Raw genomic sequence first — 27373 nt, 5'->3', positions numbered from 1 at the left:
TTTGGGCTCTAAATTGTTGTTGGGCTTTGGGTACCAATGGACTTATGGGCTTAGTGGGTTTTGTACCTTTGAGCTTTGGGCTTTGATTGAGCTTTGGGCTCAATTTCACCCTAACAGTGAAGTGGTCTTTCACAGTAATTGGGCTTTGGGCTTCTGGAATGAAATGTACTGGGCTTGGTTATTGAACTGGGCTATGGGCTTGAGTGCACAGCAGAGCAGATGCAAGCAGTAGCAGCTGCAGGGGAAGGGGAGCAGCAGCAGCAACAGGGTTGCAGCAGCAGCAGCACAAGGCAAAGAAGAAGGAAAGCAGCAGTACTGCAGCAGCAACTGCACAAGGCACAGAGGGCAGGCAACAACAGGGCAAAAGAAACAGCACAAGGGCTTCTGGCTTAGCAGCAAAAGAGGAGTGTAAACAGTGGCTCTAGGCCAAATTGGAAGCAAACCAGAGAACAAAAGAATGGCAAAAACAGCAAAGATTAAACAGACTAAAAACTAAACAGCAACAGAAAGATGACAATGAAGAAAACAGTGTGAACAAGATAAATGAACCAAGGCCTAAGGCCAAGGGCAGGGATGTGGAGAAACTGAAGTGGTGACAATGCAAGGCCAAGGGAAGAATACAGGCATACAAATAGAATGGGAAGAGAATTAGCTTGCTATGAGCACTAATTTCTCCCAATGCTCAATCAACACAGTGCAACCTAAGCATACACAAGGAATGGCAAGATAATCAGCTTGCTATGAGCACTGATTTCTTCCATTGCACAATCAGTTCAGTGCTTCAAAGGCTTCTAGCCTAGCATTCCACTAAACTAACAGTGAATTAAGACAACAGGAACAAACATCACAAGAACATGAAACAACTGAAATTAAACCTTAACAGACATCACAAGGAACAAAACAGGATATGAAAATAAATGAAATTGAACTGAAATTGAAAATTAACATAAAATTGAACTAAAAAACAACATTAACAGAACATGAAAAGTGCATGAAACAGCACAAAACTGAAGAGAAAAAAAACACATTAACAGGACATGAAAGTCCTGGACGCCGGCTAATCCAAGCATAAAGTTTTTACATCACACCCACAAGGCTATTTATACCCACAGACACAATTAGGGTTCTACCCAAAAAAAATTCCCAAATTAACAGTAGACTAGGGTTTGATTTTTTTACCTAATTTGATGTAGAAACATCAAATTAAACTCGACCCATTCTTCCTCTGACTCTCCTGGTGCCTTTCCCATACCTTGATTTCTTTTCTAGCTTCACCTAATTCTCTACCATGTCTATCAATGCTTTTTCTCTATTTTCAAAACCCTAGACTAGGGGAAAACAGTGAAAAGAAGTGAGAGGCATGTTAGAGTGATAGGGGTTTCGGTGGTTGAGCAGGTGGGGAGTTGGTGGTAGCGGACATGGAGGTACGGCGGTGGTGGCAGTGGAGTTGGTTCTGCAAACAGGGTATGGTGGTGAAGGAGAGCTCGACTGTTTTGGGAAGAAGGGGGGTGTTTGTTTAGGTCATAGGGTTCGGGTGCTCGGGTGTTGGGCGGTTGTAGCAAATTGGATGAACAGCGAGGATGAGCCGTGGGATGTGGAGCTGGTAAGTAGATCGGACGGTGATTCGGAGGCAAGCGAGGAGCGACCGTCGGATGAAGGGATACAACGAAACGAACGGTGCTAGATTAGGTTAGGTGCTGTAGTGTAAGGCGGAGATATCAAACTTTGATGAACAGCAAGGGAGCAGCCGTTGGATTCAACTACCATCTAATCTGAAGGCTTGGAATTTCAGCGATGTGGTGCTTGGCAGAGACTTCAGATTTTGATGCTCTATGAAGGAGCGACCATCGGATGCTTCTGAGAACTGATCTGATGGCTGATAACGGAGGCGTTTTTGTGTGTAGAAAATGAGGTTGTGCGCACCATTCTTCGCGGCTTCCTTGCGTGATTTCTCCCGGCTTTTCACTACTTTTCTGCTCTTTTTGCTCCGCAAGTCATCCAGACTTTATTTATTACCTAAAAATGCAAAATTAATTAATAAAAATATTTATTCTTGAAAACAATGAAAACACAGAATATGGGATAAAATGTAGAATTAATGCATAAAAGATGAGTTAAATGCCAACAAAAAGGGATAAATATATACAATATTTGGCACTCATCACCTACGAATATGGAATCAACTAGCTCAAGTACCTCAAATTTCCTTCACATATGGAATCAACTAGATCAGGTTGCCTCCAAAAGTGAAAGCAACTTTCTCAAGTTGTCCCCAAAATCTAGAGTAATCTTTGAAAACAGAGAATAACATACAGCAACAACTTTTAATGGTGCTCGCTGGCAATTTTAAAGTGATCCTCACTCAACCCAAGATCACTATAAAAAATCATTATAGTAGAATCCCTGCACAAACAACACTAATATTTAATAAAAACTGACCCGCTCAAACTGGGTAATTAACTACAACATCATATCCATATACATGATAAGTACTGTGATGACTACCAAAATATTTGTCCATGTAAGCTGATAACTACACCATTATTATATAAATTCTAACAAAAAAATAAAAGTAGAAAAATGACATACAAGTTAACATTACTTACTTAAATGTACATATCTCGCAGTTGGGACACTCATTTGAGCAAGAAACATTAATTAATGGAAAAAGGAGATATCATATTTAAACACACAAAATTCTTTTTCTTCAACCCCTCTGCGTCTCTATCTCTCTCTGTATAAAGAAAATGGTGATGAGGGAGTTGAACTAGTAAAACAATTTGGTACAAGTGTACAAATGACATAATGGCAGCTGACATCAAACTGCACAGGTAGTTCTTCTCATGTCAAAAACAACATCCCCCTCTTCCAAATTACAGTATGCACACAAACATGCACTCTCATTCTCACACTACCAGTAGTACTACACTTACTTATTTTTCTCGAAACATTATTTGTTTATCTGCATCTAATTGTGGTTTTTTATTTCTTTCTTTTAATTTATACATTAATGGTATACATGAATGAAAAATTCAGATGCCATACTTACCTGGAATCTGGTAATCCAATAAAGCAGCAGCGTGTAAGCCCATTGTCCTGATTATCCTGGATTCAAGAATACAAAACAGTAACATTGTCATACAATACCACCACCATAGCCAATAACAAACAAGTGTATTTCGTACCAATTAAACATTTTACATCTGCCACCATCTCAACTACCACTTTATTGCTGCTCTTACACTAACAACATCAATGATGTTATCACCAACACCACACCCTCACTACAAAAAAAAATTAACCACCATCACCTCCACTACAAACAACATCCACCACCACCATCAGGACAAGCCCCAACACTTGTGCTGCAGCAACCACCACCACTGCCATTGCTGCAACTACACCTTCCACCATCACCACCATAACAACAACATCTACTACCACCATTACAACACCAATAAACAAAAAATTAACTAAATCATTACCATTAAACACTTGAAACACGATCATATATAAATTATCAAAAATTAAAACTAATTTTGCTAAAAATTATTGAATCAAAATCATAAAAAATGTAATAAACCCCTTAAAAAATCTATGAGTCAAAATAATCAATTGCTCGAATCTATTATCGATTTAAAGAAGAATGAAATCCAAAATTAAGGTTCGAAAAAGGAATCGGAACCAAGTACGTTCAAGATCTGGAACTTCATACACAAATCAGTTGAAATCGAAATGAATATAATGTTTCTGATGCTCGATATTAGGTTTTGGAGATTAATTTCTCGCTGGTTTATCACCGAATTTAAGTTTTTTAGTTTAATCAACTAAAAATCGATCTAAACCGATTGATTAGGAGGTGTAGAAACGGTAGTGATGTTTGTTGTAATGGTGATGGATATGGAGGTGGAGGAGCTAGTGGTGTTGGTTGTGGTGATGGCGATAGATATGTTGGTGGTAATGGTAACATCAATGGAGACTGGAGTCTCGACTGGTTCTTGAGAGAAAAAGAAGAGGTGGAAGGTTAAGTAAAGTTGAGGTTAAAATCGGACATCAACATCTTGGGGGATATTAAGCCCATTGTAAAATTTCCCCTGAAGGGTGTTCGTGCAAAGCCCATGAATATTAGGGGCATATATAACATTCCCACAAGAAAAAAACTTGCAATCCCCACTTACGTAATGATCGTGTTATTTTTATTTTTTTTGGCTGGTTAACCGTGGGTGTAAAACCCTGATAGCGTAAGAATCTCTTTAGTCACACAACTGGAAGTGGTTGCCAATTCAGTAATGGGAAAATTAGTCTCAGGACCAACTCATGGGTAACCCATAATATGAGGCCCTTAATTAAAAGAAGTTTATATCTAGGCCCCGAAATATTAAAATACCTTGATACCCTTATGCATCTTGTCAAGCCCATAATTAAATAAAATTTAAATTTAGGCCCAAAATTATTAAAATATTATGTGATGATGTTCCAATCACTTCCGACCGCCACCGCCAACCACCTCCGACCACCACCGCCAGCCACCTCCGACCACCACCTCCGCCTCTCACCATCACCTCCAACCACCAACCGCCGCGGCCTCCCACCGCCTCCCACCACCACCACCTCCCAACACATCCATATGGAATGTGTAACTAGAAGTTACACATTCGTGTGGCATGTGTAACTAGGAGTTACACATCCGTATGGCATGTGTACACAAATGTTACACATTCATACGTCATGAAACAGTTAACATGGGCATGTGTAACGAAAAGTTACACATGCATATGACACGTGTATTTTGAAGTTACACATCTATGATAAATGTGTAGCTAGAAGTTACATACCTATATTCAGTGATTGAAACAATAATTTCATTTACAAAAATTTCTCTATTTATCAATTGTTATTGAACACAATAAACGAGCTAAAACACGAAATACGTAAAACGAAATCCTAGAAATAAGCTACGAGATCTTCTAAAAATTTATCTTCCCTTCTTATCTTTCTCGATTCCAAAATGCTTACGCATCTGGAACAAAATAAACATCCACGAGTTAGGTTGGATGAAAAAATATCTATAGAAGCAAAACTATAGAACAATTACAAGATGAATAACAAAAATCATATAAAAGATACTTAATGACTTATCTAAGCAAGTGTAGTTAGGATTTACACATACTATGTATAGTGTAACTGGGAGTTACACATGCATCTTCTAATAAAATATGACGTGAACTTATCAGTTACACACCAGCTGACTTGTGTAACTAGGAGATGCACATGCCTATGGAATATGCCATTTATCATGAACTTGCAAGCCTAAGTTACCTAAAGCAAAGTATGTGTAAGTAAAAGTTACACATCTAATTAGCATGTGTAACTAGAAATTACACATCTATTTAGCTTGTGTAACTAGAAGTTACACATATAATTAACATGTGTAACTAAAAATTACACATATATTTATCTTGTGTAACCAAAAATTACACATCCATACCAAAACACCACCACTAAGACAAGCAGAATATAAAGTAGATCCAACTTACAGTGTCTAACACAGCTCTAGCATCCATACCAAACCTCTCAGCTTCATACCAAAACACCACCACTAACTCCAAATACAAATGATCCTCCAAATATGATCCAGTACCACCACCACCACTGCCTCCTCATCATCCTCCAAAACCTTCACCTCCACCATCAACACCACCACAAATTCTTTAATCAAACTGCATATTTGTAGGTCAAGACTCAATATAGGCAAACTAAAATCAAAGTTCATACTTGATTTCAAGTCATATTATCCCAAATTAAAAGTTAACTCTAGATTAGATACACCACCACCTCCTCCTCATCCTCTTCTTCTTCCACTGCAAAGAGTCGCAATAAAAGAAGAAAACATCTTAGTTCCTTTTCTTAAAGAACCAGTCATCCAAACTCAATTTACAATCAAAATAAAGCATAAAATTTACAGAATGTTGTGACATAAAAATAATGTTTTGTAAATATATCATTAGGAAACAAACATCTTCAGACACTCAATAAGCATGCAAAGACAAGAAAATTACTTATTTGTATAAGCAATAAGCATGCATACAGAACAGGCATGATAATAGCAGTGTTAACAGATACAAAGTTCAAATGAATACACAGTTCAGACATGTGACTTCAAAATACAAAAGCACATAAATTGTGAAGACTGTGCATCAGAAAATTGAATTGATCCTCAAGGAGAAGTGATGAAACAACCCCATTAAGTTCAAAGTGAAGAAATATTAAATTAACTTCATCATCTGCACATTTCACTTTGATTTGAATTGACCTGATTCAAGTATATTTATAAACCATTAACAAGACAAGTTAAACCTTATCAATTTCGCATACTGCATAGAACAATGGTTAAAATCTAAAAGAAAAATTCAGATATCATTTAGTGCACCAAAACTAATTGAGAAAGAAAAACACAAGCCTATTAGAATATAGATCTGACTATCGTAATTTAAATGATTTCGTGAAAAAAAAAATACACATTGAATCAGTATGTGTAAGTAAAAGTTACACATCTAATTAGCATGTGTAACTATAAGTTACACATCTATTTATCTTGTGTAACTAAAATTTACACATCTAGAAGTTACATACCTTTGTGGTACAAGAACTGAAAACAATAAGAATGTTTTTTTTCTTATAAGAGTCTCTTTTGTATATTGCTTGAAGATAACGAAAAACTATGATTTCAAGTTTAAATAACCAAAAACCTAGTACAACATACATAGCATCCAACATTACAAGTGAATAGGGCTTCTTTATGACAACCTTTCGCTTCATATAATAAACCTGGAGTAGATGTATTACCTTTATAAGGGCTATATAGAATCGTTCAGTAACGTTCCATATAAACATAAGGGTCCCTAGAGCCTCCTGCACCAGATCTCTTGACTGCTTTTCCCTTCAACAACCTACAAACAAAATCATCATATCATCCAACAAGTCAAAACACAAGCACACGACACGTATCATTTCAAAGGTGTATTATATTCTAGTAAATCAAAGAAATTGGCAGTAAATATTCAATGGTGTGATTGTATGCACATTCTTAGAGCCTTACTGATAGTAGGGTTGTCACCAAGTACTTGACGAATCTCAGTCTCTGAAGCAGCAGTATTGTCAGAGAGAACCTTGAGTACGGCTTCATCTCGGCGCATAATTTAAGCTGATGGGATAACTAATAATTCAGGACTAGGTTGGGGACTGGGAGTAAAAGCATCAATAACGTTACTATCAGGAGATTCACAAGGAGTTGTCATCATAATCCGCTAGAACAATTTCTTACCAAAGGATTGATCTTATTTGAATCATTGTCGAGTCTATTCATGGCATCTCTCATGCAGGCTAGATCAACCACAGCAGGAACACCACTGAAATCCTAAAACCATTCATGACACAACATTATTATTCTATTACGCTTTACAAACCAAAAGTCATCAAATAAAAAATTACAGAAATTTTTTTTGGAAAAAGTCAAATACATATAAAAAACTGGTTACCTGGAGAAGCACACGAGCTGGTTTAAACGGAATATCAACCTGTTTAGGATATGTACTCTCCCAATCAATAATCTTCTCCACATATTTCTATGTCACTTGAAACTCATCACAGTTCCTAATTGCAGATTCAAGTAAAATCTTGATCGAGTATGGAAGTTTATTTGTAACAAAATCAACAAACAAAAACCTCAAATATTCACATTGACTGATCAAACAACTAAATTCCATTCCGATCACGAAATCAACAGAGTTGAAAAATCAAAAATAAAGAGAAGCGAAAGAGTTTTTCAGATCTAATGCAATTTCGAGTACTAAAATACTGGAAAAAAAATGAATTGAATTAAGCTAAAACGTTCATGAGGATATTATTCGTCATTCAGATCTATTTTTAACAAAAACTAGGAAATTAAGCGAGATGAGATAATGAAAAATGAAACTTATCTACACGTCGATTTGATTCCGTAGATGAATCTTCAGATGCAGGATTAATCTTCTTTGGTTAATTATCGCATTAAACAAATCATCTTCATCTTCGATAAGATCTATTTTTGATAAGATACAATCGATCTTTGACATAACTGGAATTACAGAGGAATAGAAGGATAATATGCAATCGATCTTTGACATAACTGGAATTACAGAGGAATAAAAGGAGAAGATTGTTGTTGCAGTCGACGAAAAATGAATCTGAAACCCTATAAACTATTTTTCTACAACAGAGAGAGATAGGGATAAGAGAGAGAAAGAAAATAGAGAAATGAAAATATCTTCTAATATTCCTCTGGTATAAATACAAAAGGGTAGTGTCGTTATTATTAAAATTCCTAATAATTAATTATGGGTCAGATCTGAAGAAAAATTTATTTTTTTGGCCTAGTAATATCATTTTCTTAAAGTATGGAGTTGACAGTGGATGACCCATTTAGTGGGGCTTCTATATATTGAACCCATATAGTGTGGGTTCTAGTGTTTTTCACTTCAGTAATTTCTCCTAGTTGTTTGTTGTCTCACTCCTAATAAATAGTTGTAATGCTATCATCACTGTAAAAATAATTCTTACAAAAATAAAAATATTTGTTTCTTATTAAAAATATATATTAATAACTAATTAAGCGATTACACAGAGGAGTTTTTAGTTGGCAACCGAGCAATAAGCTGGGCACTAACTCCTTTTTGAATAGAAACACCCAATCTGTGGAAAATAAAACTATGTAGGCCACTACCAGCGTCGTTACTAACTAAACAATTTTTAAGACGCTTGAAAAACAAACAAAATTTTCACTAAGCTTGTGTAATAAAAAAAAATGAAATAAAAAAAATTAATGTTTTTTTATTTATTTTATTTTTATAAGATAGAATAATGGTCTTTAAAACTACATCTAAATACATTATCCGAGGATTTATGCTAATATAGAGGGTTCGATCTCCAACCTCCCTATGGGAAGATGCTTGAGAACCATTATATTACTTGATGGTTCTCGATTTTCTATGGTATCAAAAATTTGTTTCGACGCAAAATTTTATTTATATCTTATTCATCTAATTTCTTCGCTCATAAATTGTTTCTAACTGTATCCATTAGAATTCTGTAAAATAATGGCCTTATAATTTATTGCTTACGTTACACGATTATAACTTTTTCTTTTTGAGGATAAAGATGGATATATTCCAAGAACGAAAAAAAACACATAAATAAAGAACGCCCGATTGGGGAATATAAAAAACAATTGGGGGATATAGGAAAAGGACAAAAATGGGATCCAAATACCAAATCAGCGTCACCCTCTATCTAAGTATTTTATGTAATTCCTAATCTACCCTCACTAATCAGGATTATTAAAATTTTAAAATTTTTGATAAATGATTAGAGTGTATTATTATTTGTGTTTGGTTGAGTGAGGTGAGAGTAGAAGGAGGGAAAGAAAATTTCAGAGGGAAATTATTTTGGTGAAAATGGAGGATGATTGTGAAGAAAGAATTGTTGCTAAGAGGTTGAAAATTTGATATTTTTTTTCTTTGAATCCACCATTTTTGCAGCTGAAAAAGATCGTGTCGGCATGGACGTGGTATGGATACCATGCCGAAGTAGCCATACCGGCATGGTATTTATATCATGTCCATGTCGGCGCTGAGCTTATCCCCCATTTTGAAATTCAAGCCGGCACAATATTCAACCAAAAAACTATGCTGGTACGCTATGCAGGGGGTCTGGGGGTCCGGGGGTCGTAGCCCCTCCCGGCTGTGTTCGACCTGACAGGTCAGGTCACGGGGGTCTAGGGGGAAGCGCCCCCTATCAGATTGCGAGACAGCGTCTCGTTAGTTAATTCTCGAGCAGTTAGTTAATTCTGGTTTTGAATTTTTTCTGGTTTTCATCACTTCCGGCACAGTTAGTTAATTCTCGAGCATGCCGGCACCGTTTTCCTGCATAGTATGTTGCTTAAATTTCTACGCCGGCACATGATGTAAAGTATCCAGAGGATTGAATTTTTTTTCACTTGACTACCGGCATTGATAGATTTCTATCGAGCATGTCGGCATTAAGTTACGGCATTGTATGTTAGTTACCAAGCATGCCGACACCGTTTGCCGGCATGGTTTTCATCAATTCCGGCATGGTCTTCATCACTTCCGGCGATGTAAAAAAATTATTTCCGACATGGGCTTCATCACTACCGGCATGGTCTTCATCACTACCGACATGTCTTTATCACTACCGGCATGGTCTTTATCACTTACGGCATGGTATTCATCAATTACGGCATGGTCTTCATCACTACTGGCATGGTTTTCATCACTTCCCAATGTAAAAAAAAATTATTTTCAAATTGAGGAGCCAGCAGAGAAGGAGAAGAGAATTTTAAAGGAAGTGGGGAAAATTTAGAATTTGAAATGGAATGGGGAATATTTGGGTTTCAAATCCCTAACCTTAAAAGAGATTAATAAGAAGTGAAGATGGAAATGGGGATATGATTTTGTTTTTTGATTTTAATTTTTTAGATTTTATTTTGAGGGAAGGGTATTTTAGTATTTTCATATCCAAAAATCACCCCTTAACAAACACTACTGGTTAGGGGAAGTAATCTATATCCCCCAATTGTTTCTTATATCCCCCAATCGCGCGTTCCAAATAAAACTAGTCACCTGAAAAAGGATGTTGTCATACTGCCACAAAGGGAACATGCTCCTCATTATGATTATCAAACAACATTCTTTGAGGGACATTTTGCGAAATGAAAACAAAGTTATAATTCTCCATAGGAGTTACAGATCTAAGACAGACATTTTTTCCATTAGCAGTAGCCTGGCTACTTTCATTAGAAATACTACTATTTTTACTATCAGCCAAAAGAAATTGGGTTCAAAAGTTTGGCATTTTCTCATTTTGTGTCATGAAAAGAGAAGATTTCCTCGCATCTGTTGCCAATATATCCGCTACCTGATTCTCACTTCTCCTTGCGAACTTGAAACCCAAAAAACACAACCCCTCAAAATACTTTGCTTCCTTGACAATACTTTGATTCTGCCAGACCATCATTGATTCTTTTCCATCTACAAACTTCATGATTCTTTCATGATCACCTTCCTTCCATAACTCCTTGAAACCAAGCTTCTTAGCCCAATTTTCCCTTGCAGCAAAGCTAATGCTTCATCTTTTTCTTGACATGCAATTCTGAATACTCCCGACTTAGCTTTAATTCCATCTCCTGCATAATTCCTTAGAATTAGACCATAGCAAGCACTGAAAATAGAACAAATCCAAGAAGCATCAAAATTTAATTTGTTGCAATTAGTACCAAGTTTTATCCACGGAGATCTGGATTTATTGTCTCCCGCATTTGAGCATAAATTCTGGTTTATCTTTTGAGGTTTATTGCACCAGAAATCTTGATATCTCTGAATTGAGATTGAAGTCTGAATTGATGATGTTGTTTTCTCCTTGAAAATTCTGGTAACCAAATTGCACAAATTTCAACTATGTTTTCATTCCCTGCATACCACGAATTATAATGTTCTTTGATACTCATGTCAGTTGTATTAGTCGTCACTCCTCCAGAGAAAGGTGGTAATGACCAGATAGTGTTTGCAAACCAACAATCAAATAGTAAATGTTGTATAGTTTCATTATTATGATTGCAAAATAAATACAATTGTTGTCTACAGTTTTCATATAACATGCAAGAGTTTTTCTAACCAGTAAAGCATTATTCATACATTTCCAAATCTTTTTTCCAGAATTTTTCCATTTCACTATCCACATTATCTTTGCCATTCAATCTATATCACATAGAGATCTCACAGTAAAGATGTCATTCCTAGTTAATGTCCATCTAGGTGTATCATGTTCTAAGGCATTATATGAATTCGTAAACAAATTTATATTCAAGAATGATTGTGCAATGATATGAGGAAAATTAGCAATGATCAGGTTACGGTTCCACTTATTCATATCAGTATCGATCAGGTCTGATACAAGTGTTAACGTAGTGTTCTTTTCAGAATAGATTTGGTCTAGAGTGGCCTGCAGATCAGGACTCCAGTGGTCAGTCCATATGTTGATTGACTAACCATCTCCTACCTCCCAGCAAAGATATTTGTGAATTAGGTTGACTCCCTGCGGAACACACTTCCACATCCAAGAAGAGTTAGTATTTTTTTCACAAAGAAAATAGATTTTTTCCTGAAATATTTCCCTCCTAGCAATTTTACCCACCAAGCCTTTGGTTCAGAGACAATTCTCCAAGAAAGCTTTGTTATCATTGCTAAGTTCATCGTATTTACCTCTTTAAAGCCTAACCCTCCCATACTTATTGGTTTAAAACAGAAGTTCCAAGCTATTATAAATAGCTCTTTTGAAGTTTCTTCGCCCCTCCAGAAGTCTCTCGGGATGGCATTGATCTTATGAGTTACTTTCTTTGGTAGTTTAAAGCATTTCGTTTAAAAAACAGGAAAGCTTGAAAGAATTGATTTGTTCAGAATTATTTTACTTATTTGGTTTAGGAGTAAAGGTTTCCATCCTTTTGCCCTCTCTTCCATTTTTTCCACAATAGCATCAAAAGTTTTATTTGTGATTTATCAATGAACATAGGAGCATCCAGGTATGTGTATTTCACATCGATTTTTTTACCTTTAAAAGCTTTGTCATCATTATTTTTCAAATTGTGGTGAGTTTTCTTACTGAAGAACACACCTGATTTGTCGAAATTTACTAAATGACCCGACACCACACTAAAGTTGCAAGAATTTGCTAAACGCCTTACACGATTAAAACTGGCTCCAATTTTTTTCGACAAAATAAATTGTTTATCACTATCAAATTAGATTCAACCAATTAATTATATATATATATCATCTTGAGAAATCTATTGATCAATGTTTTTATGAGGACTGATTTGTCAGGATTTGAGCATGAATCTGTGAGTAAACCTACTTAGCTTTGTAATCTGGGTCTACTATATTTTTTTCGTTCAGGGAAATATTTTATATCTTGATATATATAGGTTTAATTTCCATATTTAGTAATTTATATCTTTCTAAAAGTAGAATTCTCCTCTTTCAAAATTTTCTTTCTTTCTTTTTGAGATAAGCTCTATGCCGCCCTCTCATTATTTACTTTTTTCTTTTTTTTCTTTTTCTATAACAAAGGTAGATGAATAAATAAAAAAATTCCAAGTCTTTATTTTTCCTTTTAAATTGATGTATTTGGTTTTAGTTCGTCTAAAAGCACGTGGGATCATCTGATTTAAACTTCATGCAAGAATCATTTTCCTGAAGATTGATAATTAAAATGTTTAAAGAATTAATTATATATGCTTATTGTGGATTATCTTAACGAGATCAATCAATTGCAGATCATCTAGCTATTATTGGTGATGTTGTGATATTTTTGCATATGCATATTTCATCGAGTATGTTTTAAAGGGCCTATATGCGGAATTTTCCTTTTATTATTATCATTGGCAAAGGTAAAAATTCATTAAATGGCTTAGAGGGAGTAAGCAAAATCCAAAGCAACAGACACTACAATCCCCGGAAAAACCAAACCCAAATACAAAAGTATCAATCTAAAGCAGCGAAAACAAAGGGAGCAACCAAAAAAAAGAGCTATCAGATAAAAATTTCCCTACCCAGACTCAAGAAAAGCTAAATTACAAAAAATTGTCCCCATCTAGATTTCACATTTTCTAGAGAAATCCCCTCCAAAGCTTCTAAATTTTTGCACCAATAGTAAAATTGTGCTTTCACTTTGGTGATGACCTGTTGCACTTCAAATAATTTCCCGTTGAAGATTAAATCATTCCTAGACCTCCAAATAGTCCATGTAATGACCGTTGGCAGAACTTTCCATAAAGCTTGACCTGTCGTAGAAAGATTCTTTACCCTCCAACCTTTGATGATTAAGTCTATGCAATTTGGCATTACCCAATCCATATGAACATAAGATCTGAAGTAGTTCCAAATTTCAGCAACTGTTGGGCAATGAAACAGTAAATGAGAGGCTGATTCCCCTTGTTTACAGCACAACACACATTTATTGTCCACTAGCGTCCCTTTCTTAACTAGGGTGTCCATAGTTGACATTTCTTATGATAAACCTGCCATAAGAAGAATCATATCTTATGCGGCCAAGATCTCGAGCAAATACTAAGATTAGGAGTGACTATTCCATGTTCCCTCTCTAACCAAGCATAGGTAGACGTGACATAAAACAATCCATTTTTATCGACGGACCAAGACAAAGAATCTTCACCGCTTCCTATCACCTTTGTTTCAATAAGAGCCAATAGAGAACTAACCTCCTCGATCTTATTCTGGTAAAGTCTTCTGGTCAAACCCAAGTTCCAACTCCCTCCATCCATGATGATATCAGCACATTGATTCACCGTCTAGTTTTTACAATCAGAAATAGCATATATGTTTGGGTATTTTAACTATATAGATTGATCGTCTATCCATTATTTTCCCAAAACCTAATGGACTTTTGGTTGCCAACCTAAAGAGAACAACCAAGTTTAAAGGTTTCAAGTTGAGAGAATATATGTAACACCCCATGTTTTTAACATGGTGCATGATCAAGGATGCTCCATGGCCTGGGATGAAGCTTCATCCAAAGATTTCGTTACGTAGTAAGAGGCATATTAGCCAAGGTCCAATATCATGTTGCTAGCTATATTGGAGAAAAGGCTTATCTCGCATCAAATGATGCATTAGGCCAGTTGGGTAGAAATCCTTGAGCATTGTAGCGCTACCCTAGCGCATTATGCAGGTTATTGGCTTTGAGTCAATATTGCACAACAGTTGTGCAATATGCCAGAGCAGGCTGGCCGAGTGAATATTACGTAGTCATTGCGCTATATTGGATTTGGCCTATGAGCCAGAACAGAAACTCATCAATCATTGTCGATTATTCATAATTACATGGCAACGTCCACGGATAGTGAAGCTAGCACCTCAAAAATGGTACTTGGTGAATGTAAAAGTGGTCCCCCGATTTAAGTTGTAGAAATGTCCTTAAGACATATATAGGGAGGGGTACTTAGTTGAAGGTGCATATGCGGACTATGAACCAAGTAAGCTTCTTAGCTTAACCGGAAGAGCATAAATGATGTGTAAGCCTCATTTATAGCTGTGTAGCTTTGCAAATAGGGTGTATGATGCTTAGGAATCACTATGCCATGCCGCGGACTAAGTAATGCGCAAACTTTGTGCATTTTGACGGAACGGCCTACACGGACTAGCCATTGCCATTATTACTTGGTCACGACCTTGCAAACGAGTTGGATTAAGTTGGTTTTCCCTTCGTGGATGAACTACGATCATTGCTTGATCCCTTTAGAGTAGGGAAGGGTATGTAGGCAGCCGCAATGAGTTGCGGCATTTTTGTCGGTCTAGTACTTTGTCGCTCATATCAACTAATTGAGAGATGATTGCGGCATATTGGCCTCTCATATCATCTGGCTCGGTATTGTGATGCAAGAGATGATTGTGGCCACGCTTGATGAGGCAAGTTGCATTTCATTCCTTGGATGCTCATACTTCCTATCACGGTGTCCGACGTAGGCATGGACCAAATGGAGCATTGGCATGGTCAGGAAAGTAAGCTATATCAATATGCAAGTTAGCGGAACTTGCATAAGCCTAAGTGAAAAGACGAGGGTACCAAAATATACCTCAATCTAAAACTTTTCCACCTATAAGTCCTTTCTCCGAAAGTGATTGTCTATGGACTGAGTCGAGAAGATACAACTAATCAGTACACACTTTGTGTGATCGTCTATGGATACGAGATCGAGACAATACGACAACAAGATAACTTGTGTGATTGACTATGGATACAAGATCGAGACAATACAACAACGAAGTATGATTACTTGGTAATAGGTTCGTACTTAACCAAATACAATATGATTTCTATCAAGTAAATAGGAATTAACATTTGTGTGTTTTACTTCTAATTATAATAAAAAAATTATAATTGCGGAAATAGAAAAGTAAAAGACACAACAAGATTTTGTTAACGAGGAAATCGCAAATGCAAAAAAACCACGGGACCTTGTCCAGAATTGAATACTATCAAAATTAAGACGATATACAAAATCTAAACCAACTTCCTATGTTGAGACCAAGCAACTAAACCTATAGTTCACCAAGTTCCCTCGGCATCCCTGCGCCTCCAACTTGTAATAAGTCATGCACTTGGAACAATTTCTTTGGTTCGTATTCCAAACAGTAAAGGAACAACAAATCTGTTCGGTAACAACTCTTTTCAAACAACGTGATATGAGTTTGACAAAAGGCTCTTCCGTTTATCCCAATAAACTCCTTTGTCAGGTTCTTAGATCAATCTATTTAACAACTACCAAAGTAATTGTTTGGACTATGCAATCAATACTATTAATCAGAAATAAATGCATTGATGCCGATATACTCAACTAATCAATCAAGGTTATCACAAAGATAAACCGATTATAGTTGGATCCCCAGCCGATCAAGTTTTTTGCACACCAAAGATTATGAACTCAAATAAGAAATCTTATTTGTCTTCAAATCTTCTAAGATCTTCAATAAACACCTGCACACAAACAATTTGAATCTCTTGTGATCAATCACACACGGAGCGGAGTATGTTAACGATGGATTATCACAAGACGTCTTTAGATCTACAAACAGTTTCAAAGATCCCCGTCGACACTTCGATCTAGTTTGAGTGAATCTTATATCAGAAGAGAATATTCTCAAGCATAAACAAACCAGGTGCAATCAAAGTTCAACAACCGTCGGTCAATCAAATCAATCGAAAACTAATAATAAACTGCAATTATCTAGTTTCCCACCAACAGTATTCGTAGAGATTCTCAATCCCAAAGAAGTCTTTAAAACGAGCGGTCATAAGAGATTTCGCCTAATTAGGATACTTTCCTCTCCGAATAGACGGCTCCATCAATAACGACACAACTAGATAGTTTTGCTGACTCTGAGGATTAGTTTGTTAGAAATGCAAACTTCAATATTTATAGACTAAGGAAGTTTGGACACCAAAGAATTTCCAAAACCGAATATTCTCAAAGATATGCAATAAAACCAAAAACGGTTTTCATAATTCCTTGAAATGCACTGTCCAAATATTGACCGAAATCTCAGTAAAAAATCTCCATCAGTAAATGCACATTACCAATTTTTATTTTCTAAAGATATGCATTTAATTGCTGGAAATTAAAACTGTATTATTAAGGAAAATCTTTTAATCGGTTTCCTTAATTAAAAGATTCTCAATTTATTTCGATCCGGGATTCTCCTTTAGTTATTAAGTAATATCTTTGAACAATAAAAGATAAAAATTATTGCACATGTTCAAAGTATGTCGACATCTTTACTTTGTAAATCCTTTTTCATATTTACAATCTTGGAACCGATTTTCCACACTTCCAAACGAGTTTAAAATTGGTTCATCTGACTTCCAAGAACTATGTGATTGATTATCCTATAAAATCACCATTAATGGGTTTCACGGTTCTACCAAAACACAAAGCTTCGGTTCTACCTACATGTAGGTACTAGGATCGGTCACACTAGCTTTCCAAAAATTAGTTGACCGGGTACTAGGATCGGTTACCACATAATTATGGTATTTTACTTGTGATCGGTTGCACAAGTCATAGGATCGGTTACCAATTACTAAAACTTGTTGTACCTCTTACAAGGATCGATTCAACATACTTGTGATCGGTTTCACCTCTTACTAGGATCGGTTCCCCAATGTCTAGAGTTGGTTATACCAATTACAATATATTGATAATACCATCTCAGGTGATTACTTAAGATCGATTTCACTAATAAAAGCCATACCAATACAAAAGTCAGGCATTTTGAATAGTTTACTAAGATACATAAACAAGTTATGAGCGGTTATACTAAACACACATATTGGTAATACAAAGATTTGCAATGAATAACAATACCAATAAGCCTAGCGATTTCCCTTTCGATTCACAAAACAAGTTTATGAATTGTACATCTTTTAACCGAACGTAAAATATTGTTTCCTAGGACAAAATCTTCACCCATATACCCATACATAATCACAATAGCATTCATACGATTTTGTCGATGTCTTGTATACGAAGTTCAAAAGATAGACGTTATACTTCGTATTGTAATTCCTTAATATTATGTCTAACGAGAGTATAATCATTCACAGCTTCGCAGTTATGTTTTCAATATGCACGACTTGAAAGATACGTTAGGAGTGAAAAAGTTCAAGTCAAATATTACTAACCTCAAGAGGAAGGATGATGTCGTCGATGTAGCTCTTTACTTCTTCACATTCTTCAAGTCTTCGAGTAATACTTGTAAGTCTCATATCCTAGTAACTTTCTAGCTAACCTATACGAATTTGACTCTAGTAAATAATCAATGGACTCTTCAAATGAGTTTTGATTCACTAAAATATGACAATCAAACTTGACATACCAGCGCTTGGTGGGTTCAACCGAGCTATGCTCTAACGCTAAGGAAAGTACGACATGAGCCTGATTGATGCACCCTTGGCACGAGAAAGACAAGTGCATGCTCTCAGCAATGCCTAAGCTCTATGTTGCATGGACACGGACACGGGACACAGTTACGACACGACACAGTTACGGGGACACGTCAAATCTTTAAAAAACGGGTTACGGGGACACGTTATGTATATTACTCACATCATTAAAATCAAATATTACTACAATCTACACAACAAAATAATTACTCTTATTTTTAAAATATTTGATTACTAATTATATAATTTTAATAATAATGTAAAAATGGTAAAGTTTTTCATGATTAATGCTTGGATATGACTGACACAAGAATCAATTAGCGTCACATTTAGTTTATTTTGATTTTCCAAACCAAAATAAATCATTTATGACGTGTACGGAAGTTTCCAATTGGTGTCCGCAAAGTGTCCAATATCAAATTTTACGCGACACATGATGTGGCGTGTCCATCGAGTGTCGGGAAGTGTCGTAACCGTGTCGTGTCTGTTCGTGCGTCTGACACGGTTACGGCATATTTCTTGGAGTGTCCGTGCAACATAGCCTAAGCTAAGTAAATATGTGGAATTAGGCCCACAATGGCCTATGCGCTAGTTCAAGGCATTTATGCCTAGAAAGGACTTCAAAGCCGGTGATGCATGAAATAATGCGTCGGCCCTAGCCTCAATGGCTTCAAACCCTTCACAAAACAAGGGCAAGTTTGGAATGTTGTGGAACACAAGTTAGATGCATCATGCTTATCGTGCATGCTTGCAAGGACAAATGGGCGTGCATTTGCCTATTTTAAGGCCCGATTTTTTAGCATCAGAATGGTGCATCGGGGAAGTTATGTCCTGCGTGCCCAGACGTGCTAGGCGTAATTTTCCGGTCCGCCACAATATACCTTTCCACACTCCACATTTGTTAGGAGCTTTAGGCTTCTTAGTTTCGATGTCAAAATTACAATCTTCATATTTCGGAACTATTGTCGCCCTCCATAGGGTCGTTTTTTCTTTGTTGAATCGCCACCACCATGCGGAATTTTCCTAGTTCCTCACTATAGTTCAAAATAGGGATGTTGCATTTTCTTTTTTTCTTTATATATTTGAATCACTAGCAACCCATTGTTAGTAGATGAGAACAACCTTTCAGATATGTTTTGTTTATCCTGCTAATACTACTGCTTTCTTTATAAAGAAAACTCACATTAAGCCGAATTAATCCTTGCATGCCTCACCTTAATTTCATGCGGGTCCAATGAGTAGTTTACCCTGAAGGATCCTTTTTCACATACTACTTGAGATTCCCGTCACCAGTCATATTTTTAAACCTAAAATGCTAGCGTGTGACAGGTGTCGGTGGTGTGTTCATGATTTTGATGATGAGCGTCATATTTAATTTTGTCTTTCTTTCCATTTGTATGTTATAGCAACGGTTTTGGGTATGGGAGTGAATCTTTGATCTTCTGATACATTCCTCTGGTCTAATATTAAAATTGAGGAACTTTAATTACTTGTTCATGCATATGGGTTTTCCTAGAATCATCCTCATCCCCATTATAATTCCTCGAACCATCGTGATTCTTCTTTTTCGAGTCTCTTTACGAAAATTGTTTTATATTTTGTTGGATTCTCTATTGGAGAATTTTGATTGTGGAAGAAAAATAGAAAACTCTATATTTCGTCTTATTCAAGGATATTTACTTTGACCTATTTGTGATTGTATTAAGTTTTTCCATATAAGTTGTCGAACGTAAAAGTTCGTGGCCGACTTGGTACCTTCTTTTTTCCGGAAACGGCCTAAAGGAACTAGGTTTCGCTCGGCTTTTGGCCTTGTAACATGACTTGGTATTGATGATTCGAATTTTACACATATAACATGTCCTTTTGGAATAATCGATCCTCCGTTAGTTTTCCTTTAATTTACTTAAGTTGATTGTTCTGTTCGAGATGGTTATTTATAAATGAATTATGACATGCTTGATCCCTTTACGATATGAAGGAGGATACGTAGACAGTCGCATTGTGGTTCAACACTGATCTGATTTTTATCATATGTCTCTGTGCGCGAGAGCAGAGATAATAATCGGCATCCGGGGTAATTCATAACATCTTTTTTTTGTGCGTGAGACAAGTGATGATAATTATGTTATGTCTTGGGTCCGCACTGGGTCACTGCAAACTTATTGCATGGATCATCGAAACCGTAAAATAATTCTCATCCTCATATTGTAGGAACCAGTTCTTTTTAACCATGTTGAATGCATGTATATGATCTTACTCATGCCAGGAACACAATAGCCAGTCACATGTCATCCTTACAGTGCATCATTTTTGTGATGCAATTAGTCTTACGTAAATTTCACAAACTTGATATTTGGTTGCTCCGTATGAACATTTAATAGACAGACTGCAAATACCTGTCTGGATAGTACTTGTAAGTCAGCGCACATGACATATACATGCATTCAACATGGTCATACTTTTTGTAATTCGTTCACAAAATGACCATATTTTAGTAATTAGTTTACAAAATGGTCATACTTCCATCCGAATTAACACTTTTGAATAAAACTGTGTTAACTTTTACAAAAATACCCTCCCCCAAAATACCTTCTTCATTTAAATAGTTGGTTGAGGTGGTGGTGATGAAGTGGTGGTGGTGGTGGTGGTGGAAGCTTAAGAATATTCGTTAAACCCCAGGGAGGAAGCAATGAACCCTTTGGGTGAATGCGGCGTAGAGATCCTGAATGTGGTGTAACGATCCTGAATGCGTTCTAACGATCTTGAATGCGATGTAACGATATGTAAGCGGCGGCACCACTACCTACAAATAGCACCACCGTCAAAAAAACTATAATGAAGGCAAAATTTGAAATTATGTATGGAGGGATAAATAGGAAGGATACATAGGTAATTTCATTAACATATTTAACTGTGAGTCACCACTTAACTCTCTACCTAACGGAAGTATGACCATTTTGTTAATAGTTCGTAACAGTAGGATGCTTTTGTGAATCGGGCCCTAATACTAGGACTGTTTTGTACATTTTCCAAATAAAAATATTGGATGACAAAAAAAATGGCAAAACGATATGAAACTATGGTTAAAAAACTGTGCCTGAAGCGATTGCTTTTATCATATGGATCAGTCAATTATCTTTTAAACGTTTGGTCAACTTATTATGGTCATTTCATTCATATTGTTCTCGCCAACTCTCCAAAGAAGGTTGTGCATGGCAGTTTGGCATGAGTATGACACTTTCATGCCATGATATTACCATTCCTTCACTTTGCAAATTTTTATCCAGTGCGATCATAAATCACTTATTTTATTTCCATCTCTTGCAATTACTCTCGTAAGTGCATAGTTATAGCTATTACCAAAGGTTATCCACTCGCTAAATATGTAAGGCTAAATGAATACCTTTATTGGCAAGAGGATTAGAGAAGGATTTTGAACAATTGTTTGGTGTCCATGTCGACCTTACTTGTAACGTTTCCATGTGATTTTTTTGTTTATACGGCTCCGTTTCTCTCCTTAGATGTTGTCGCCGAAAGATATCGAGGCAGAATGTCAGCAAACCTAGAGATTGATGTTGATTCGTTGAAAGCACAAGTAGATGTTTTTCTTGAGGTAAATGATTTACAACCTCTGGTTACCTGTAATTCTCTTGACTCCATTCAACTATGAAAAAAAAAAAGATGGGTTGCATGGGATAAATTATGTCTGCCTAAATGCAAGGATGGTAATAGAAGTAGTAAACTAAGGTTGATGAACAAGATAATTCATGCTAAATGTACCCTGAGATATGGTAAAGAAAAAAAAGACCTCTAGTCAGTTGTGCAACAAAAATTTGAAGGTAATGAAAATGCTTTTAATCCCAGTTCCTCTAAGATTCATGTAAGCAGGAGTTTCTGTGCAAAAAAAAAAAAGAAGTAATGACTTCGTGATGCAGAACACAATTATTCATGTCCAAAGTAGTGATTTATAGGTGCATGTTTTGGAATGATTATTGGGTCAATTAGCAACAATTTTGTGACACTTTCCCTATTGTATATAAACTGTCTTAACAATAAAGAAATTACTATTAAAGACATGATTTTCTTTTTGAAACTACAAGGAAGAGAATATTAATCGAAGTTTTCTTATTGAAAAGCTTGAGTATACAAAATGGTTTCCCTAAGACTAAATAGGAGAAAACCCAAAGGATTATTAACACAAAATAATATCTTTCCTAACTAGCAAAATGCATCGCCATATATACAATATACACCATAAATACATATCTCCTAATATTCCCCCTCAAGTTGGAGCATGGAGATCATGAATGCCCAACTTGCAGCTCAAACTGAGGACGTCCAAGAGCTTTAGTGAAGGTATCTGCAAACTGAGCAGTTGTCCGAACATGAGAAGTAACAATAGCACCGGACTGAATTTGATCGCGCACATAATGACAATCAATCTCAATATGTTTGGTGTGTTCATGAAAAACGGGATTAGCAGCAATATGAAGAGCAGATTGACTATCACAGTAAAGGCGCATAGGCTGAGAGTGACTCACACCTAGAGATTTCAATAATTCCTTTAGCTATGTGAGCTCACTACAAGTATAAGCCATGGAACGGTACTCGGCCTCAGCGGAAGGACGAGATACCGTGTGTTGCTTCTTTGTCTTTCAAGATATAGGTGAGCCTTCCAAAAAAATAAAGTAACCAGTAAGTGAACGACGACTAAGAGGGCAGGAGGCCCAATCGGAGTTACAATATGCAGTAAGTTGAAGAGCACTATCCTTGGGTAAAATAATACCTTGACCAGGATGACCGTTTAGATAACGAAGAACTCGGAGAGCCGCTTCCCAATGAGACACCCCAGGAGACTGCATAAATTGAGCCAATACATGCACCGAGTAACACAATTCTGGACGTGTAATGCTCAAAAAAATCAAGCGCCCAACAAGCCGACGATACTGGGATGAATCAGAATACAGAGGTCCATCATCAAGAGCCAAACGATGATGTTGATCAATGGGTGAAGTAGCTGGTTTGGCTCCAAGAAGTCCAGTCTCAGACAGAATGTCCAACGTGTATTTTCTTTGAGATAAAAATAGTCCATCAGCTCCTCGAGACATTTCAATACCAAGAAAATACTTGAGATTACCCAGATCTTTCATATGAAAACAACGACTGCTTTAAAAGCAGTAATAGCATCGGAATTGTTCCCAGCAATAATTAAATCATCCACATAGACAAGCACATTAATAGAATTCTCACCTCGTCATAGGGTAAATAGAGAATAATCAGCATAAGATTGTACAAATCCAAATACCTTAAGGGCACCCGCAAGCTTAGCAAACCAATTACGAGGAGCTTGACGAAGACCATACAGAGATTTATGTAGTCGACACACTTTACCAGGAGAATTAGTCGAATATCCAGGAGGAAGTTGCATATACACTTCCTCATCAAGATCCCCATGTAGAAAAGCATTGTGAAAATTCATTTGATGTAATTCCCAATCACAAGCAACAACGACTGCTAAAAATGTTCTAACCGAAACCATTTTAGCTACGGGAGCAAATGTTTCATGATAATCCACCCCTTCCACTTGTCTATTACCGAGTACAATCAAACGAGCCTTATATCGCTCGACCGTACCATCAGAATTATATTTAATTTTGTAAACACATTTACAACCAATAGCCTTCTTCCCTGGGGGTAGATCAGTAACCGATAATGTGTCATTCTTATCAAGGGCACTAATTTCCTTACCCATAGCTACACGCCAACAAGGAAGGCGAACGGCCTCAGCATAACTGGTAGGTTCTTTAAGAGTAGTAATCGCCGCCAAAAAACGAGTATGATTAGCATAAAAATTTGCACAAGACACATAATTAATTATAGGATAAGGCGTACCCGAAGATGTTGACGAGTGCGGAGTGGAGGAGCCGGGGTCTATTAATTCGATAGTATTGCATACATAATCCCTTAACCGAGTATTTGGAACACGGGACCGAGCACTTCGTCTAACAGTTGTGTCCGAAATGTCACTATTAACAACATCACTTTCTGTAGCAGGTAATACCATTTATGATAACATTTCAGAATCTTCCCGCCTGCCAGGTGAATCCCCACCTGATATATCCTGCATACGACCTTCAGAGGAGACAGACGTTTCAGAAACGTCTGGACCTGTCCCATTTTGACACGTCCCATCTGGACCTGTCCCATTTGAATCTCCACGTGAGTGCTTTGAATTAGCACAAAAAAAATTCTTCACGGCCCGTGGGAAAAACCACGTAAAAACCGGGTGTCTCACATCTTTTCATGCTGTGGGGCTCCTGTTAATCCCCACCGCGGGCCCACTCATTATCTGTGAGAGAAGCGGTTTTTGTTTAGTTTTTTATGCGGTTTGGGAAGAATCACTCTTAGCACAAACTAAAGCATTCTGACCTGCTCCATCTAAACCTCCACGTGGATGGGAATTAGTTGAGACTAATGTATTCAGACCTGTCCCATCTGAACATCCACGAAAATGTTAAGTAGCCCCCGATTTTGAGACCAAAGTTTGACACCGTTATGTGTCAAATTTGTATTGGTTTTGAAAATGCTGGGTCTAACAACACCATCCAATATTTCGCTTATCAATCTGTATGGACTAACTCCGAAATACTTTGCTAGAGAATCAACTAGACAGTCAGACTCAATCTAGATAAAAGTGTCTCAAGGAGTTAATATCTCTCTCTTGATTTGATTTTTACTCAAGCTAAAAACAATAGCGAGTCTTTATCAAATACAAGGAATACTTGGACGGTACCAAAGACCAATGTCCAAGGATCAATCAACATCAATCAACGACCAAAGGTTGGATTTCCAATTAGTGATCACGAACGCATAACCTGTATTATTTCAATTATATAAAATATAATGCGGAAAAGAAATAACACAGACACCAGAAAATTTGCTAACGAGGAAATCGCAAATGCAGAAAAACCCCGGGACCTAGTCAAGATTGAATACACACTGTATTAAGCCGCTACAGACACTAGCCTACAGCAAACTAACTTCGGACTGGACTATAGTTGAACCCCAATCAGTCTCCCACCGATCCAAGGTACATTTGTACTCTTACGCCTCTGATCCCAGCAGGATACTGCGCACTTGATTCCCTTACCTGATCTCACCCACAACCAAGAGTTGTTGCAACCCAAAATCACAGACTTGATAATAAACAGATTTGTCTCACACAGAAAAGTCTATCAAAGGATAAATCTGTCTCCCACAGATAAACCCTAGGTTTTGTTCCGTCTTTTGATATAAAATCAAGGTGAACATAACCAATTGATAATCCGGTCTTATATTCCTGAAGAACAGCCTAGATTAATCAATCAACTCTCTACAATCCTTCCTGACTACACAAACGGTTTGTCGAGGAATTAAAACAGTGAGACGAAGATGTTTGTGACTTATTTATCTTGCTTATCGGAGAACTCTCACGATCTCAAGCCAATCAATCGATTGTAGTCGTATGATAGAAGATGCAAGATCAGATCACACAACTACGATAAAGTAGTATCGGTCTGGCTTCACAATCCCAATGAAGTCTTTAAGTCGTTAACCTGATTTTAGAGAAGAAAATCAAAGGTTAATGGAGATCGACTCTAGCGGGTGCACTAGTAGCACACAGACGTGTGGGGATTAGTTTTGCACAATGCTAGATGTCTCCTTTATATAGCCTTCAAATCAGGGTTTTGCCTTAGTTACAAAGCAATCCTTATTCACCGTTAGATGAAAACCTGATTCAGATTCAAGCTAATATTTCTCAACCGTTAGATCGAAAACTTAGCTTGTCACACACACTTGGGTAGACGTTTTCTGGGTTCGTGATAACCATGCCCAAACGTGTACGTGTATGTTGGTTCAACATATTAACCCAAAAGGTTAACCATATGAGCATTTCATATTAACCTTCTTCACCATAACTAGTTCAATTGACTCAAATGAACTAGTTAAAGAGTTGTTCAATTGCTATGAGATCTTATGTAACTACACAAGACACAATTGAAACAAAGATGATTAGATTCGATTGAATTGACTCATGAACATTATAGCCACGGTTTGCATAAATCATTCCTTAGTAATTTAATGTTTCATGTTCAGAGCACATCTTTAGATCATAACCTCTTAAGTTCACAAACAAGTTCGCGGACTTAACTTAACCGGTTGAGTTTTCCAAATTCAGTAGAAATTCTCGGAAAGAGAACTTCCGCCAGTTCGCGGACTGGGTTCGCGGACTGAGTTCGCGGACTTAGCACACAAACGAGTGTTGGAAAATCCAACAGAAATTCTCGGTCGAGAACTTCCGACAGTTCGCGGACTTGGAAAGCCAATTCCACAATCCTCCCGATTTCTCTTGATCAATAAAGTTCGAAAACTTCGGTTCAAGGAATACATGGTTATGTAATCTAAACTCTCATTTCAATCATTGAGACATTCTCAGAGGACGTTGTGTAGCTGTTATTCACAGACCGATTCACGTCAGAGCAATTCTCAAAGTGATTGAAACTTTTCATGACTTTCGTCACTAGGTGAAGATAAACTTGATCAAAGCTAAGAGCTTTACCAACACATGATTTCGAGATAAAAAATAAGTAAAGAATGCTCAGCTCGAAATGTCAAATGTGTATGATCTAGTCTATATAGCATACGAATTTTGTCTCATAAGAAGTAGGAGATAGAAGAGATAGACTTTTGAGTGATAGATAAGTTCAAGTCTCCACATACCTTTTTGTTAATGAAGTTCCACGGTTCCTTGTATAGATCT

The 27373-nt window shown here is 36.8% G+C and overlaps 1 protein-coding gene across 1 annotated transcript; it reads right to left on the bottom strand.

The window, feature by feature from the left end:
• Positions 1–13679: 13679 nt before the first annotated feature.
• Positions 13680–14117, bottom strand: LOC113340963. The gene has a single exon (XM_026586008.1). The coding sequence runs from the start codon at positions 14115–14117 to the stop codon at positions 13680–13682; it is 438 nt and encodes a 145-aa protein (XP_026441793.1).
• Positions 14118–27373: the final 13256 nt, after the last annotated feature.

Source organism: Papaver somniferum, unplaced genomic scaffold (assembly GCF_003573695.1).
Source record: "Papaver somniferum cultivar HN1 unplaced genomic scaffold, ASM357369v1 unplaced-scaffold_24, whole genome shotgun sequence".
Lineage (NCBI taxonomy): Eukaryota > Viridiplantae > Streptophyta > Magnoliopsida > Ranunculales > Papaveraceae > Papaver > Papaver somniferum.
Note: the sequence above shows the minus strand (reverse complement) of the source record. Positions and strands in the feature narration are given on the sequence as shown.